This window comes from Stegostoma tigrinum, chromosome 3 (genome assembly GCF_030684315.1).
Source record: "Stegostoma tigrinum isolate sSteTig4 chromosome 3, sSteTig4.hap1, whole genome shotgun sequence".
Classification (NCBI taxonomy): Eukaryota; Metazoa; Chordata; class Chondrichthyes; order Orectolobiformes; family Stegostomatidae; genus Stegostoma; species Stegostoma tigrinum.
Window position 1 is genome coordinate 113,254,083 of NC_081356.1, and position 18,323 is coordinate 113,272,405.

General features: G+C 45.0%; 1 protein-coding gene across 1 annotated transcript; it reads right to left on the reverse strand.

Annotated features, from left to right (window-relative positions):
- Nucleotides 1-845: 845 nt before the first annotated feature.
- slc25a4 (solute carrier family 25 member 4) lies at nt 846-14,139 on the reverse strand. The gene is made up of 4 exons (XM_048528279.2): nt 13,912-14,139; nt 6,259-6,745; nt 4,758-4,898; nt 846-1,481 (listed from the first exon to the last, which is right to left on the reverse strand). The coding sequence occupies exons 1-4, from the start codon at nt 14,020-14,022 to the stop codon at nt 1,324-1,326; spliced, it is 897 nt and encodes a 298-aa protein (XP_048384236.1). The 5' UTR covers nt 14,023-14,139; the 3' UTR covers nt 846-1,323.
- Nucleotides 14,140-18,323: the final 4,184 nt, after the last annotated feature.

Genomic DNA, 18,323 nt, shown 5'->3' on the forward strand with positions numbered 1-18,323 from the left:
CAGGCCAGTGTGCGCAGGATTGATTGGTTTTTATTTAAAGGATACAGGCAGCAAGAGTTCTAGATTACCCAATGTTTACAAATAGTGGGAAGTGGGAAGCTGGCCAGGTACATGTTAGAATGGTCAAGTCTTGAGCTAAAAAAATGCATACTCAGGTTTTCAGCAACAAACAAGTTAAAATAGGCAGAATCTGACAATATTACAGAGGTGGAAATAAGTGGTTTAAGTGATGATTAGGATATGGCTGGAAGTTCACATTGTGACAAACCCTCAGATAACTATAGAGGGAGGGTACGCCCAGTGAGGTCAATCTGTCAGTGTGGAAGGGTAACTGAGTCATGAGTGATTTAGATCTTGTGTAAGAAATTCTATTTTTTAAATTTTACTTTCCTCCTAACTCTGCCATTCAGTCCTTTCAGTCTGTTCCATCATTGTATAGGTCAGGCCTGTCCTGTACTTCTACTTCCATCTCCTCATCATCATGTTAATGATGCTGAACTTGTATAAGACATATGTTAGACCTCAACCAGTGTACTGCATACAGTTCTGGGCCCCACACTGTAGAAAAGATGTAAATACATTGGAGATAGTGCAGAAGAAATTTACAAAGATAGTTCCAAGGATGACAAACTTAAATTATGAGATAACAAAGTGTGGAGCTGGATGAACACATCAGGCCAAGCAGCATCTTAGGAGCACAAAAGCTGACATTTTGGGCCTGGACCCTTCATCTGAAAAGAAATTATGAGGATGACTTGGTGTGGTTGAGACTGTACCTTGAAGAGAAGAAGGATGACAGGAGATATTCACAACAATGTGCATTTTCAAGATTGTTGAATCACCAGTTCAATTCAAGACAGGAAGTTTTATTGAAAATTGTATACATTAGGCAGTCTTAATAAATACAGTTGATTTAATTAGGACCATAAATACATTTGTTTGGTTAGGATCAGTTCTAAACAATGTGCAAATCTAAAATAATTAGAATATAACCATTCCTGGAGTACATGGATTAAATATAGAAATTCATCACCACCCACAATAAAACTGATGAACCCATAAGTAAAATATGTACAGTTGGCATGGGGATAAGGCTATCAAATGTAATACATGAATGACAAATCTAAAGGCTAACTGATCTTAACTTTTATTTATGCATAAATCCCTTTCACATTTTTGTGACTCCCCAACGTGCAACTGCTTTCTTTCAGACATTTGAATCCTCAATGGTACAATTACCATTGTTAAAACCATTGTTCCTGCTACAATATATTACAGTTTTCTACCTCTGTATAATTTTCACCAATCGGAGAGAGTTGGACCTTAGACAAATTTCTTGATTTCATCGTACAATACCAATACAAAAGCACCACCCATTCCTCTTAATACATTCGACCAGGCACCTTTGAAGAAAGCTTTACCACCTTCGTCTTTAAAAATCTTCCTCCAGCAGTCGATTGTGCCCTTGTACATAATATCAGCTGTTAAGATATTATAACAAAAATGTTACAATATGCATTATCCACTCACTACAAAAATATCCTTGATTCATTAGCAAAGAAGTATTGGATCCCTATGTTTCTTCTCATGATCCATTTAGTACATGCAGAACTCTGTCACTGGTGTCTTTTTTTTTGGGCTTAGTATAGGGATAGATAGCTTAAATAGCTAATGTATGGTACAGAACAATGCTAACAGTTTACATTTGATTCCTGTTTTGGCTGAGGTAGACTTAGGACTTGCCTCTTCATCCTGCCTCTCAGAGTGAAAGGCAATAACAAACCAATACCAACAAAAATTGGAAAGGAAATAACTCAGGATGCAGTATCAGCCAACAATATTTGAAGGAGCTGCAAATAGGCAGAGGCCATGTGACATAGTCTTAAGAACAGATTACCTCTCTTTAAGAAAGTGCTATAATGAGGAATGAATGCAATCTAATAATTTAACTTAAAAGTCAAACAAGAGAACATTTTGAATTGTTTACATATCATTCGGGCAACAATTATTTGTGTAAGCTGCATGTTGTTAATTCATTCTACCACAGGCTCACAGGTATTTTATAATAAAAAGCTATTAATTGTTTTAGTGTTGATGATCATTTCTGACTGCTTTTAATTATGGCAGGCAGAGTACATTTTGCAGATACATTTCAAATCACTCTTTAAACTAAATAATTTCAATTGCATACTTCCTATGATCTTAATTTTCCTGTTCCTTGTGCATGATTCCATTCAAAAAAGGTAAGCAAGTAATGTGTTCCTTGATGGCTAATAACAGTCTGTACAGCCAGCCATTAGGATCTATTTAACAATTAGAATGGTTCCACCTTCCTTCTTTTCTAAGGATGGCCCAACTGATACTATTAACTGTTCATCTGGGCAGAGATTTATAGCAGAGTAGAGTTCCAGTTTTTTACCACTCAAGGTATTTGATGCAAGGTGACAATCAAGCATTGTATTAATGTTTGGATCACAATATTTGTGCTAATATGAAGAAATTATCCTCAACAGATTATCATTTCACGTGTATTAAGATGTCTAACTCAGTATGATTTGGAATGGCATCAGTTCAGTGTTGTAAAAAACAGAAAGTGCCTGAGAGATTCAGTGGGTCTGGCACTATCTGTGGAGAGAAGATAACACTTCAAGTCTAATATGATGTCTTCGGAACTGAGTTCAGGTTAGTGTTAATTACTGTTTCAAAGCATTTAACAAAATCCATGAAATAACGGTAATTTGTCATCTTTTTTCTAAGCCATCAATTTTTTTTGTAGTGGTTACACAGATGCAAATTGTTGCAAGGCCAATTTGAGAAGATAGAAACAATAATATTGTTTGCTTTATATTTTATTTATTCATTCTGGTATGCAGTCATCATTGACTGGACCAGCATTTATTGTCCATCTGTTGTTGCCCTTGAGAAGGTCATTGTGCGATGCCTCCTTGAACCACTGCAGTCCATGTGAGCTTCAGTCCAATCTTCGCAAATTGGCTTTACAAACTTGTATTTATATAATTACAACAAAAAAAGCATTTGTTTTTGGTTTAGAAAGTGTGAGTATTAAGGACTGATATCTAGGCATTCAGTAGATTGTACCTTGGGCCCTAGATTTTCATCTCTGCTCTGGATTTAAACCCAGCTCAAAATAAAGCAATGAAAATTTCCTTTGTCTGCAGCCTATGAGAGATCCCTGTGTACAGCAAGTTACTAAAGTCTTACTTTAGTTTTAGAGAGTGGGGATCCACAGCACTGAGTGGCAATCCAGCTGTCAGAAGCAATAGAACAGCTGAAGCCTGAAATGGAAAAAACATCATGTGCGCAGCAAGGGTTGTTATTAGCACCAGTAAAAAAACAGGCATTCAGACCTTTACAGCTCTTACTGTTGGAAATAGAACACATTTCCAAGCAAAGTCATTTTTCCATATCTGTGAACTCCAATGCTTTAAACTTTCTAAGTTTCAAACAAGGCGAAACATATTAAGATGCATGATTAGTTTTCTCAGAAACATTTCTCATGAAACATTGTACTGAAGTCAAACATATCCCTAGAGAATGGTGAAAGAAGTCTTGAAGATATTGTGTGGGAGGAGCTAAGGAACAGTATGGGATAATGAGCAAGGAGGAAAGTACATCTCAAAATATGGGAGAAAATAGATTTGGGTTATCTGTTAAGAAAGCAATATGCCAAGAAAAAATACAAACTAAAGACACATTTATATTCAGTAAGATGATTTTGTCATCCAGTGATATGAATATGGTCAGAAATGTCTGGAATAGATTTACCTTGGGACACAACTGCTGTAAGTTGTAAACTGAAATTACAAATTATAGGCTGCAATATAAATCACAGCATCTGACACTAGTGTTATGGTGATCGCATTCAACTAGCAATCCAGTGGCCCAAAGTAATACACTGGGGACTCTGGCTCAAGTTCCACACAGCAGATGGTTAAGCTTAGTTCTTTCAAAATGAAAAAAAAATCTGGAACCAAAAGCTAGTCTCTGTAATGATCATTGAATCCATCAAATACAGAAAGAGGCCACTCGGCCCATCAAGTCTGCAGTGACACTCCGAATAGCATTCTATCCCCCTATTCACCATGATTAATCCACCTAACTGTATATCTTTGTTCTGTGGGAGGAAACCAGAGCACCCAGCAGAAACCCACACTGACACTGGAAAAAGATGGAAACTGCACACAGACAGTCACTCAGTCACTGAGGTCCCTGGCACTGTGAACCACCATGACTGTCCATAAAACTTTCACTGGTTGCCAAAACAAAACCCATCTGGTTTACTCTTTAGTAGAAGGAAATTTGTTATCCTTACATGGTCTGGGCAACTTGTGACTCCAGACCTTTCAGCAATGTAGTTGACTCTAACTGCCTGCTGTAATAGCCTGGCAAGCCACTCAGTTGTAGCAGTTAGTAATGGGCAATCAATGCTAGCGTTGGCAGTGATATCCATATTTCATGACAAGAATGGAAATATAGTTCTACTATAGAAAGAATGTTCGCTGGGTACACCGCCTTACAACGTATCTGGGAGTGAACAAGCTTTGCAGCCTCAAAGGAAAATCTTTATGTCATTATGCAGCGGTATTACCCAGTCATTTCTCACTGCTACACTGTCTAATATCTTGTTGTTATCAATGACACAGAATGACGGTAGGTCTAAGTGCATGACTTAACTTGATTTGCACTAACTATTGTTCAGCAGCTTGACATTTGAAGAAACTCGGATTCACACTTACCTCCCTTACGACCTGACTGCATCATCATACGCCGACGGACAGTGTCAAACGGATAGGATACCAGCCCTGCCACTGCTGTCACAGTCTGTGCGATCATCCAGCTAATCAGAATGTGCACGTTCTTGGGATCCGGCATCATACCTGACAATTAATAAACCCAGACTTGACAGCCAGTTCATGAGATTGATTTTCATCGATAAATGACAGACTTTTCACCATCATCTGGCACAGTTACCGGAATCATTCAGTTTACGGATGCTATGTTTGATTGGCAGAGACAGATGGCGGACAAACGAATCTGAATGCAGTCCCACCGATCCTTCTTCCACCAAGAGGATACTTTCTAACTCTACACCAGCAAGACCCTGAACTCTGAAATCGACGCCCTGAGAGAACAGAACACTACTCCTTAGTTAGCAAGACCCATCATATTTAACAATTTAACCATCCTTCGTCCTTAAAAGGTGGAGTAGCTCTACTACAATACGGAAATAAAATGGAATGGTCATAGTGTCTAGGGTTAACAGTGTGGAATGGCCTTGGATAAAGTTACGCTAAATTGATAATCAAAACTTTACAATCGAAAATAGGTAGGTATGTCGTCTGGTTATGGAAAGTGGAAACCATTGAGGATGAGCGTTGAAAGTGATGAAAATCCACAAAATTCTTTACCCACTCCAAAAAGTATGAATGTATATGAAAGGTAGCTCTAAGCGAACATACTGATTTGCTCTATTTTCAACAAAATAACGGGGACCAAACTCCCGTTGCAAATTCAGGGAAAATAATGATAAATTCCGTCTTTTTCTTCAATCTGATCTGTCCTACACCTGACTCCAGATCCACAACAAAGCGGTTGACTCTAAACTGCCCATTGAAATGGCTTGTAGCCAGTCAGTTCAAAGACAATTAAGAATGGACAATATTCAGCGTTTTCTGCGACACATGAATTAACTCAAATGCTAGTTATCCTTTCGGGCATTTAATAATTCGGTAGAGTGTTCTAAAATATCTTGCCAGAACTGGAGACAACCCTTAATAAAAACCCCAAAAAACCCCACGAGATGCTGGAAATCAGCAACGAAAACTGAAATTACTGGAAAAGCTTAGCAGGTCTAGCGGCATCTGTGGAGAGAAATCAGAGTTAACATTTCGGGTCCCGTGACCCTTGGTCAGAACTGCTGCCAGACTTCCCGAACTTTTCCAGCAATTTCTGCTTTTGCTGGAGACAAATCTTTTTGCCGTGTAATTGCTGAGAGTGGCAAGACTGTGCTTTGGGAGGGAGTCACATGTTTTCACAACCAATAAATAACCCACGAGTTTTGATTTTAACAAATAAATTCAAAGGATTATCCAATGGGAGATTTCATTTGGACGTGTTCCTAAAGATACCAAATGATTTTAGTGAAATCCATCTTGCGTCTGCATCATCGCAGATGAACGCTGAGTGAACTTGAGATGAAACATTTGCCGACACAAGTCCCAGCAACTTCCTGCTCACCTTTAGCAGTGTCGTAGATTCCGAAGTAAGCGGCTCGGTAGATGATGATGCCCTGGACAGAGACATTGAATCCCTGGTACAGGCCTCTGATGCCATCTGACTTAAAGATCTTAGCGATGCAGCTGCCCAAGCCAGTGAACTCCCTCTCGTTCAGGGCCTTACCCACATCGGCTGCCAACCGCGTTCGGGCGAAGTCCAGCGGGTACACGAAACAGAGCGAAGTGGCCCCAGCTGCTCCCCCGGACGCCAGATTCCCGGCGAAGTAACGCCAGAACTGGGTCTTCTTATCTACGCCGCCCAGGAAGATCTGCTTGTACTTGTCCTTGAAGGCGAAGTTGAGAGCCTGGGTTGGGAAGTATCTGATCACGTTGGCCAGGTTCCCGCGCCAAAATGACAGAAATCCCTGCTCCTTCGGGATCCGGACCACACAGTCTATGATTCCCTTGTACTGTGTTTCTGCTGTAATCTGTTTGCTGGCATGTTGGACCTAAAGGAATTTAAGCAAACGACAAAAAGGTCAGAAATCACTTCAATTGCTGTTCTTGATCTGCCCTTAATTCACTGTCTTTGTGGGGAGACAGGGATGGAATGGTAATTTCACTGAGCCAGTCACTCGGAGAATCCAGGTAATGTTTGGGGATGCGGAATAAAATCCAACTCCTGGGCTGGTTGAACACAAATAATAAACCTGGAATCGAAAATAGGTCTTCCCAGAGGGAAAAATCAATAATACTTCAAAACGCGTTTGCTAGCGCTTCGTTTTGAAGAACACAGGACCCTGTGGAGAGGGATTTCAGGACCGGGGAAATATTTTTAAGGTGAGAGGAGAAAGATTTAAAAAAAACATGATTATGGTTCATGTGTGGAATTAACTTCCAGAGGAAGCATTTGGATGCTGTCACAGTTACAAGATTTAAAAGACATTTGGATAAGTACGTGAATAGGAAATGTTTAAAGGCATGTGGGCCAGGAGCAGGCAGGTGGGACTAGTTTAGTTTGGGATTATGTTTGGCATGGACTGTTTGGACTAAAGGGTCTGTTTCCGCGCTGTGTGACTCTATTTCAGATTAGTATGCGTCATTTGCAAATGTTGTTTTGCGTCAGTAAAGGTGACAGTCACAACTCTAATTAATTGTTGTTAAAATCTCAAACTGGTGTGACCCCCAGGCCCACAGCAATGTGGTTGGCTCTTAACAACCCTCTGAAATGGCTCTAGCAAGTTACTCAGTTCATGTGCAATAGGGACGGGTAATCAATGCAGTGAAGTCCACGTGCCTGTCAGAGTCAACTAGAATTTGAGAAACGTAGAAGCAAAACACTAATTTAGTTTGGAGATAGCATGAACTGCAGATGCTGGAGAATCTGAGACAACAAGGTGTAGAGCTGAATGAACACAGCAGGCCAAGCAGCATCAGAGGAGCAGGAAAGCTGACATTTTGAAACTAGACCCTTCTTCAGACATGGGGAAGGGGGAGGAGGTTCTGAAATAAATAGGGACAGAGGGCGAGGCAGATAGAAGATGGATAGAGGAGAAGATAGGCGGACAGCGATGGAGCTAGTAAAGGTGAGTGTAAGTGAGGAGGCAGAGAGGAGATAGGTCAGTCCAGGGAGGACATACAGGTCAAGGGGGTGGGATGAGATTTGTAGGTAGGAAATGGGGGTAGGGCTTGAGGTGGGAGGAGAGGATAGATGAAAGGACAGGTTAGGGAGGCAGGACGAGCTGGGCAGGTTTTGGGATGTAATAGGGGGAGGGGAGATTTTGAAGCTTGTGAAGTCCACATTGATGCCATTGGGCTGCTGTTGCTGTTCCTGCAACGTTTGGGTAGCATGGTTGTGGCACTGCAGGAGGCCCAGGATGGACATGTCGTCTGCAGGATGGGTGGGGGAGTTGAAATGGTTTGTGACTTGGAGCTGCAGTTGTTCAGTGCAAACTGAGCGTATGTGTTCTGCAAAGCGGTCTCCAGGCTTCCGCTTGGTTTCCCCAATGTAGAGGAGGCCACATGGGTACAGCGGATGCAGTATATCACAGTAGCAGATGTGCAGATGAACATCTGCTTGAAGTGGAAGGTCTTCTTGAGGCCTGGGATGGGACTTAGGTGGGAGGTGTAGGGGCAGGTGTAGCACTTCCTGTGGTTGCAGGGGAAAGTGCCGGGTGTGGTGGCACTGGAGGGGAGTGTGGAGCGGACAAGGGAGTCATGGAGAGAGTGGTCCCTACGGAAAGCAGATTAAGGGTGGGAAGGGAAAAATGTCTTTGGTGGTGGGGTCAGATTGCAGATGGCGGAAGTGTCAGAGGATGATGCGTTGGATCCAGAGGTTGGTGGGGTGGTATGTGAGGACGAGGGGGATTCTCCTTTGGCGGTTATTGCAGGAACGGGGTGTGAGGGATGAGTTGCAGGAAATGCGGCAGACATGGTGGAAGGCATTCTCCACTACTGGGGGGGGAAGTTGTGGTCCTTGAAAAACGAGGACATTTGAGATGTATGGGCGTGGAATGCCTCATCCTGGGAGCAGATGCGGCGGATGCAAAGGAATTGGGAATAGGGGATGGCATTTTAGCAGGAAGGTGGGTGGGAGGAGGTGTATTCTGGGTAGCTGTGGGAGTCCGTGGGCTTGAAATGGATATTAGTTTCTAGGTGGTTGCTGGACATGGAGACAGAGAGTTTCAGAAGGGAGAGAGAGGTATTAGAGATGATCCAGGTGTTTTTTAATTTAAGATTGGGGTTGGAAGGTGTTGGTAAAGTGGATGAATTGTTGGAGCTCCTGGTGGGAGCACACTCCGATACAGTCATCAATGTTAACGGAGCAAGACAAAGAGGCAGGCAGAGCTTAGGCTCATGCGGGTGCTCATGGCCACCCCCTTTGTCTGTAGGAAGTGGGAGGAATTGTAAGAGAAGTTGTTGAGGGTGAGGAGTTCGGATGAGGGTGTTGGTGGAGGGGGACTAGTCGGGTCTGCGGGACAGGAAGAAGTGGAATTATGTGGAATTATTTTAGGCATGGACCAAAGGGTTTGTTTCCAGTACTGCATGACTCAATAACACCAGGCGACCTTGGTGAGGTTGCATGAATATGAGAGAAAGGGAAGTATTTATATTTTCAAAACCTCTTTCCCTACCTGACCCAATGAAGTGCCTATGAGAGATCGGGAAGTGGGAGTAGGCGTAAAATAGGATATTTTACGCTGGAGAGAGCAAGATCAGCAGATGGTGGAGTCAGACACAAAACAGCGGGCCAGGCAGCATCAGAGGAGCAGGAAAGTTGACATTTCGGTCGGGACCCTTCTTCAGAGCTGCAGACCTGCTGTGTTCCCCCAGGTCCACCCTGTGTTGTATCTATTTTACACTGTTTCTCATATTCTTACCCTCCAGCCTATTAGCCGATCTGCAATGAAACTGAGTACTGACCCGATCTATCGTCGTTTTATTTTAAAAGACATCAGATTGATGCTTGTTACACCTCAATTGCAAAGAATTGTTCTCCACCCCCCCACCCCACCACCCGACTGACATTTGGCGTTGACCACGCATCCAACAGCTTTCCCTCATTCCCAATAAATCATTAGCTCTTGTGAATCCATGGGCTTCCTTGGTGTGTAAGCATTCCCAATAGTTAGAATCAAACTGCGAGGTCTAACATTACAATGGAAGTTTATCTTTGCAGTCAGTGCCCTGGATTTTGGAGGATAACATACCACTGTTAACAACGGAGCCAACTGCTTTAAGGTGATATAAGGCTCTAAATTTCCCGCTGACAGCGGGATTGCTGACCCTTTCGCTGATGAATTGGCTAAGAGCGGAGCAAAAGGTATGGAGCGCCCAGCAGTGCATCAACTTCCTTCTACATTCGAGGTTTTTTCAAGCGCTAGTCGTTAATCTGTGCAATTAGAGATAACAAGATGTAGAGCTGGATGAACACAGCAGGCCAAGCAACATCACAGGGGCAGGAAGGCTGACGTTTCGGGCCTAGACCCTTCTTCAGAAAATTTTCTTCAATGATGAAACGTTAGCTTTCCTGCTCGTCTGATGCTGCTTGGCCAGCTCTACACCTTCTTATCCCAGATTCTCCAGTATCTACAGTTCCTACTAGCCCTAATCTATGCAATTAGCAGTGTCTCAGCCTTCTAGCAAAGATTATTTTGCAATGCTGATGTTTGGGTTAAATGGCAGAATAACCCCGGTTTCTGCAGCGCCCTGGACTGAACTGTGTAATGATCACCTTTTCTATTTTAACGTGCTTTGGAGGTGTTGAAATATTCAGCGGGAGCCCTCTGAACCGTGCGCTGAGGGAAGTGTCTGATCGCATCGATACAATTACTTAGTGGGAACAAGTTACTGAAGTTGCTAGAATCAGGACTGAAAACAAAAAAAACTGCTAAAGATCACAACGGGCCGGGCAGCATCAACGGAGAGAGAGGAAGCTAATGTTTCATGTCTAGATGACTCTTCATCAAGTATAAAATTACTTTGTTCTTCATCATGTCAACCACCTCAGATATTCCCTGGGACAAAACGGTGAAATTGAGTTAAAAAAAAAACATCAGGGGGGCAAACAAACAGAAAATGCTGGAGAAACTCGGCAGCTCTGGCAGCATCTGTCAAGACAGAGAGAGCAGAGTTACAATGTGGACCAAGGGCAGGTGAATGGCACTGGTGTAAGTGTGATGTCTGTGGTGTGCCGAATGGCCTATTTCTATGCCATATGACTATAACTCCAGTGAGTCCTCTTTTAGACCCCGGCAGTTCACCCCACACCCGACACGTCGGTGCGACGGGGACAAAATTATTGGAATCCGGAGCCCCCCTGCCTGGAATACCACATTCAGGAATTCCCAGCGTGAGGACTTCTCCAGAATACTTGCAAGGTGACGAGGAAGGCTGCCGGACAGGATGGGCTGCGTGTGTGTCTGTGTTTAGAAATATAAACCCCAAGAGGATAGAATATTAAGGGGTTGGCATTGACGGGACAGCCCACGGAAATTCCAAGCTATGTTGGCAGCAGATAGGCACAGGTTCTTGTCTTTACCGACTCGCGATTATGGAAAGCAAGTTTCGGTCAGAAAATTAGCAAGTATTTGACGCTGAGGGCATTTAACACGAAGGGGCTCTCCGTCCGGCGCACGGAATCACTTTTAAAACTACCTGGAAGAGAGTAGGGATTGGTTTTGTGAATGTACAACATTCTGCATTTTACTTCGGATCTTGTGAATTAGTGCGCAGAATGCTCCTGGGTGATATGCCTAAGAAATAACTGAAACAAAAACCGCTGGAAATACTCAGCAGGGTCTGACACGGCATCTGTGGCTTGGGGAACCGCAGCCAGACCCGCTAAGGATTCGAGATAACAAAGTGTGAAGCTGGATGAACACAGCAGGCCAAGCAGCATCTCAGGAGCGCAAAAGCTGACGTTTCGGGCCTAGACCCTTCATCAGAGGTCTAGGCCCGAAACGTCAGCTTTTGTGCTCCTGAGATGCTGCTTGGCCTGCTGTGTTCATCCAGCTTCACACTTTATTATCTTGGATTCTCCAGCACCTGCAGTTCCCATTATCACCGCTAAGGATTCGGTCAGTTTTTGTGTTATTTCAGATTTCCGATATTATCCGTTTGTAAGAACTGCCTACCCGGGTCACTGCCGTTTGCTCTGAGCTGCGAGCCTGTGACAGAACAAACAGGCTTCCCGCACAGCCCAGTGCCACTCTAGTCTGACTCCCATGTCGACAGCAGCACTGTTTGAGCCAGGTCCGGACGAACTACTTGGTTCACCTCCCTCGAGAACGCTTCCACAGTTTGGGAACAGGGCAAAAGCGGTCCCGAGGGCCAAGCCTTTCAGAGTTAACGTTTCATGTTGTTGGTTTAATATTCGCGAGGGCCCAAACAGAACTCATTTAATTCCAGATTTTACAGTGTTCCCCCAACGCACCCAACAGTACCTCCACTGCCCGGCGTTTGGGACTTCCCTATCGCAGCCAAGGCCAGTGCAGCGCTCAAAGCTCCGCTCCCTGGGCAGCTTTTCCTGCACGGTGACAAGCTGCTGTTGTCATACCCAGTCCCAGCTCAGAGGGACCAGCATCTCCCTGATGCTTAGTAACAACTGGTTCTGGGCAACGGTCACCCACAGATGCTGTCAGACCTGCTGAACTTTTCCAGCAAGCTCTGTTTTTTACAATCGTTTCTGCCTCCAGTTCTACCCACTGCATGCCCAGCGATTCCACCGTTTCTATCTCCGGGCTGTCTCTCAGCAGTTCACCAGATTTGGTTTAACTGATAAAATTTTTTAAAAAGTTTTGATTTGTAATGATTTTAGGGAGGTGGATCTCTTTGACAATGAGATCCTTGTTTGGGGCTGCTAACCTGGGCCAATCAAGGAGCCCTGGCTGACAGATATAAACCAGCGATTCAGAGACTCCTTGTTCCGGGGAGCAGCTCTGAGTTGGATGCTCAGAGCCCATGTACTGTGCATATGTGAACAATGGGAGTCTAGGCCACAGAGACCGTGCAGTTATTTCAGATTCAGATGCACCAGAGGGGTTGTGTTTGGTTTTTAATCGATTGAATTGAGCAGTTTGGAAACAGGCCTGGAAATTGTTCAGTCTATACTCGTGTTTAAGCTGCACTAGAGCCTCTTCATCTTTCCTCATCTAAACCTATCACCGTACTCTCTTTGTCCCTTCTCCCTCACTTCCCTTTCCAGGCAGTTTTGTGGGTTGCCTTCACCACTCTCTGTGGCAAGTCGCACACTTTCTGATGGCCACATTCCTATTTGGATTTCTTGATGACTATCTTGATTCCTTGATATTCCAGTTCGTGGCTCCAGCTCTCACCACAAGAGAAAGGGTTCTCTGAATGACTGGTGCAAAATCTTTTCTGTTCCCTCAAACATGGTTTAAGGAATGGCAAAGAAGCTGAGGGCTGGTGCAATAATTTGCTTCTGCGATCCCAATGACCGTCAAATGGATGAAAGAACAACCCCTCTGGTTCACCGGCTCTGACCAAGTCAGATCTGATTTACAACACCCCAGACCCAATGTATCCAGTGAGACCGAGCCAGACAGCCAGCAGCTCTGGGCAATGTCACCTGCACCTCTCCAGTGAAAGTGCTCTTTGACTGACTGCCATCTCTGATTCTAAAAACAGACGATGGAAAAGAATCCACTGAGGCAACGAGATCCAGGGCTGCTTTTAATTGGAGGCGGTGCTACTGTTCACAGTTGGCCCGGTGTTTCCAGTATGCTCTCTGATTTTCATTCCTGTCCTTTTCCAACAAGCTGTGCGTGTGCTGGGGGGCTGGGAGTGAAAGTGAATTCTGGCACTGGAACCTGGGTATGGAGACTGGGGGCCTGGGACTGGGACTGGGGTCTGCAGTTGGGGTCGGTTGACGGGAACTGTGTCTGGGGGATGCATCTGGAGCTGAGACTGAGACGAGGGGCTGGGATACTGGGACTGGGACTAGGGCTAGGTGCTGGAGCTGACAACTGGGTCTGGGCGCTGGGTCTGGGGGATAGAGGCTGAGTCTCGGGGTTGAGTCTTGGGGGCTGGGTCTGGGGGCTGAAGGCTGGGGGCAAGGATTATGTGCTTCTCTGTCTGACACGGGGGTGCTGTTTTAATGCACCCATTCCTCTCGGTACCAGTAAAACCAAACATTGGATGGGTGGGGGCTTACCTGTAGCAGCAGTTTCACCCTCTCGATAGGGGCCACCGCTGTCTTGGAGATGGCAGCGGCAACCCCTCCGGCCAGAAAGTCCTTGATGAAGCTGAACGCGTAGTCACCCATCCGGCCGCCGTGGGGGAGGAGGGAACAGCGGAGCGAGGAGAGAAGTGCGCGGCCACCGAAGCAGCGGAACTCCGAACGGAGAGCAGCGGACCAAATGGACGCCCGCGGCCGGTCCCAGCTTAATATAAGCCCCCTGCGTATCGCGAGAGGGGAAGCAAGGGGGAAGAGCCAGCGTGCCCAGGGGCTAGTACAGCACACATTGGTGCAGCTCAGTACATTTCCTGGGTCGCAGTTCAGGAGGGGCGCCGTGGGTATCCAGGAAAGGAGCTGTCAAAGTTCACTGGGGACATTTAAAGGACATCTTTGATAAGCGACAACTTCCAACTGTTACAATGTCGTGACCCTGAGCTACAAAAACTTCGCTTTGGCTCCCGCGGAGATCTCCGCTTTGACCCATTATTTCACAATCAGGAACGCTCACCCCCAACCCCCATCCCCCCGTTTTTAATTAACAGTTTTAGTTAACATTTCGCCAGCTATTCCCAAAGAAATACAGCAGACCACTTAAGAAGCGAACGGATAGTGTGGTGGCAGCTTCAATGAAACTTGAGGGATTTCCATGTTTGAAATACAGTTTTGGTTTCTTAAGTTGAATTTTAATTTCCATTTCTTTCGAAAGCAGCTAATTAACTCAGTTCGACGGCTCCAGCTCTCACCACAAGAGAAGGGGTTCTCTGAACGACTGGTGCAAACTTCTTTTTTAACCCCTAACCTTGGGTTAAGGAATGGCAAAAAATAACTGAGGGCTGATGCAATAATTTGCTTTTGAGATCTCAGCGACCGCCAAATATATGAAAGAACAAGTCCACTGGTTCTCCAGCTCTGGGCAGTTCTAAGAAAGGGTCATCGGACCAGAAACATTAACTCTGTTTTGTTTTGTTTTCTTCACAGATGCTGCCAGACCTACTGAGCCTTGCCTGCACCTTCAGTTTGTGTGTGTGTGTGTGTGTGTGTGTATGTGAGGGAGCGCATGGGCTTCGGTGTATATGAGGGTCTGATGTTGGGGGGGGGGGGATTCTCGCTTTAACCACAGTTCTCTCTAAATACTAGAGATAAATTACAGGCAACGCGTAATCCCTCGGTGCCGGCCTTCGGTTACTGAAACCTGCCTTTTCAAATGCAGTTTCGAAAGACATGCAGATTGCCTGCGCGAAACATTGACGCGCGCATACAGTTTCAACTCCATTGTACTTTACACTGTATTGTACATTTTTTTGGCCGGCGTGTTTGGCCTTGCAACTGTCCCGCAGACCTTGGGCGGAATTTGGAGAATGGTCAGTCTGTATTTGTTCAATCTACGCCCTCCCATGCGCGCACGCAGACACACACATAGCCGGCCCATTCCCGCAGAGGCCGGTTATATTGCTGTATATGGCCCCGAGACACCTTATTTGCAATGCGTGGGCGTAACCTGGATTTCTGGCGGCTTTCCACAGTCGATTGGAAAGGCGGGGTCCCGCATTCAGCAATGTTAGCGGCATGAAGCATGCCAATGGTGAGGCTCGCTGGTCTACACTGGCCTGGTGCCCGACGTGTTGAACCCGTTGCCTGGCCACGGTGCTGCGGGGAGGGGGTGCGTGAGGTTCAACTGGGGATACAGTCCCGGGAGCCTGAGCCTTCTCAAACACTAGAACCAGGAGCGCACGGGAATGTCTCCAGCAGCCGTCAGGGAATTGAATAGAAACATAGAGCATAGGAGCAGGAGGAGGCCATTCGGCCCCTCAAGCCTTCAGTCATTCTTCACGATCATGGCTGATGACGGACTCAATCGCCCAATCCTGCTTTCTCCCCATAACCCTTGATCCCATTCGCCCCAAGTGCGATATCTAGCCACCTCTTGAATACATTCAATATTTTGGCACCAACTACTTCCTGTGGTAATGAATTCCACAGGGTCAGCACACTTTGGGTAAAGAAATGTCTCCTCATCTCAGTCCTAAATGGCCTAACTCTAATCCTCACATTGTGACCCCTGGTTCTGGACACACCCACTATTGGGAACACCTTCCCTGCATGGACCCTGTCCAGTCCTGTTAGAATTTTGTAAGTCTGTATGAGATACCCTGTCTCTCCCATTTGTCTGTACTCCAGCAAAAACAATCCCAATCCAGCGAATCTCCTCATACCTCACACCCATCATCCCCAGAATCAGCCTGGTAAACCTTCGCTGCACTCCCTACAGAGCAAGAGCATCCTTCCTCAGAAAGGGAGACAAAACTGTTCACAATATTCCAGGTATGGTCTAACCAAGGCCCTATACAATTGCAATAACACATCCCTGCCCTTGTACTCAAAACCTCCCGTAATGAAGGCCAACATACCATTTGCCTTCTTTACCGCCTGCTGCACCTACATGCCTATCTTCAGCGACTGGTGCACAAAGACATCCAGGTCCCGGTGCTCACTCCATCTCCCAATTTATAGCCATTCAGGTAATAATCTGCCTTCTTGTTTTTTCTTCTCAAGTGAATAACTTCACATTTTTAAAAATTATACTGCATCTGCCATTGATTTGCCCACTCACCCAACCTGTCAAGATCATGCTGAAGGATCTCTTAATCCTCATCACAGTTCACCCTTGCACCCAACTTGGTATCATCTGAAAACTTAGAGATGTTGTATTTTGTTCCCTTGCCCAAATCCTTGATACATATTGTGAATAGCTGGGATCCCAGCACCGATCCTGCACTGCTCCTAGACAAGTCAGCAACATGAGGATTCAGGAGCTGCCCTTAAAGCCTTCACATGGTGATTTCACTTCACCTCACTGAGTCACTTGTGGGATTCTTTGGTTAATGCAAAACCTAACTCAGACCCTCTATTGGGGAAGGTGTTGCCTCTGTCTGAGAAAGGTGGGGTGCTGCCCACTTGCACTGGCCAACAAAACAATAGAAAGCTGGAATATGTCAACAGACAGTCCGCAGACAGGGTGACATGGACAACAGCAAAGACAGAAAAAAATGGCCATCGGCGTGTAAAAATAACCCACACTGACTAGATCATCCTAGTGTGCTGTGTTAATATAGAGAGACAATTGATGGTGAGTTTAACCTGAGGGTCCCCACATCCCCAGGCAACTAGTGAATTTGAGAAGGAAAGTGGTAAGCTCAGCTGGAACAGGAATTGAACCCACACTGGGATCATGAAGAAGCCACCCAGTCAATTGTCATCAACACCAACTAACAAAAATAACTCTTTCAGCTCACACGTCATAAAAGGTAACACACCAAAGGTGAGGTGAGAACATGTGTGGGGTCATGGGACCCTAGGTGAGTATCAATCAATGGAAATAGGAAGAAAACTCTCCACTGTTATACCCAGGACAAAGGAAGTGTTTGAAGTTGTTAAAGGTCAATTATCTCAGTTCCAGGACATCTCTGCAGGAGGTTTTCAGAGTAGAGTCATACGCCAAACTACCTTCAGCTGTTTCATCAATGACCTTCCCTCCATAAAAAGGAATAGAGATGTTCCATGATGGTTGCACAATGTTCAGTACCATTTGCAAATCCTTAGATATTGAAGCAAATGTCCATATGCAGCAAGACCTGGTCAACACTCAGGCTTTGGCTGATCAGTGATAACATGTGCATTACACAAGTCAGGCAAAGATCATCTCAAACAAGAGAGAATCTAACCATCAACCCTTGAAATTCAATGGCATTGCAATCACTGAATCCCCCACTATCAAGATCTTGGGGGTTCATATTGACAGAAACAGAACCAAACCAACCATGCAACTGCTGCAGCTAGAAGTGGAAAATCAGAAACTGGGAATTATGCAGTGAGTTATTCACTTCCTGACTCCACAAAGTTTGTGCATACCCATTGTGCACAAGTAAGGAGAGTGGAGAGAGGTGATGGTTTCGTGGTAATGTCACTGGATGAGTGTCCATACCTCCAGCCGAATGCTCTGAGACCATGGGTTTGAATCCCATTCAGCACAGGCAGTGAAATGAATGTTCAACGCTAATCTGGAAGAAGATGCAAACAAGCCTAATGAGAACCATGTAATCACAGTTGATTATTGTAAAAGAATGTTCTATTTCAATGTCCTGAAGAGAAGGAAATATATCATCCTTTCTTTATCTGGTCTACACACATGGCTCTAGAGCAATAACTATGTGTTTGACATCTGACAGCCTCCTAGACAACATGGGAAATAAATGCCAGCCTAGTCAGTGTCATCCACATGCCAGGAATGCATTTAGAAAGTGAAAGAGTACCCTCCACTTGGTTGGATGAATGCAGCTCCAATGTATTTCAAACACCAAGTTTACAAATATGTTATGTCTTGGGTGGTA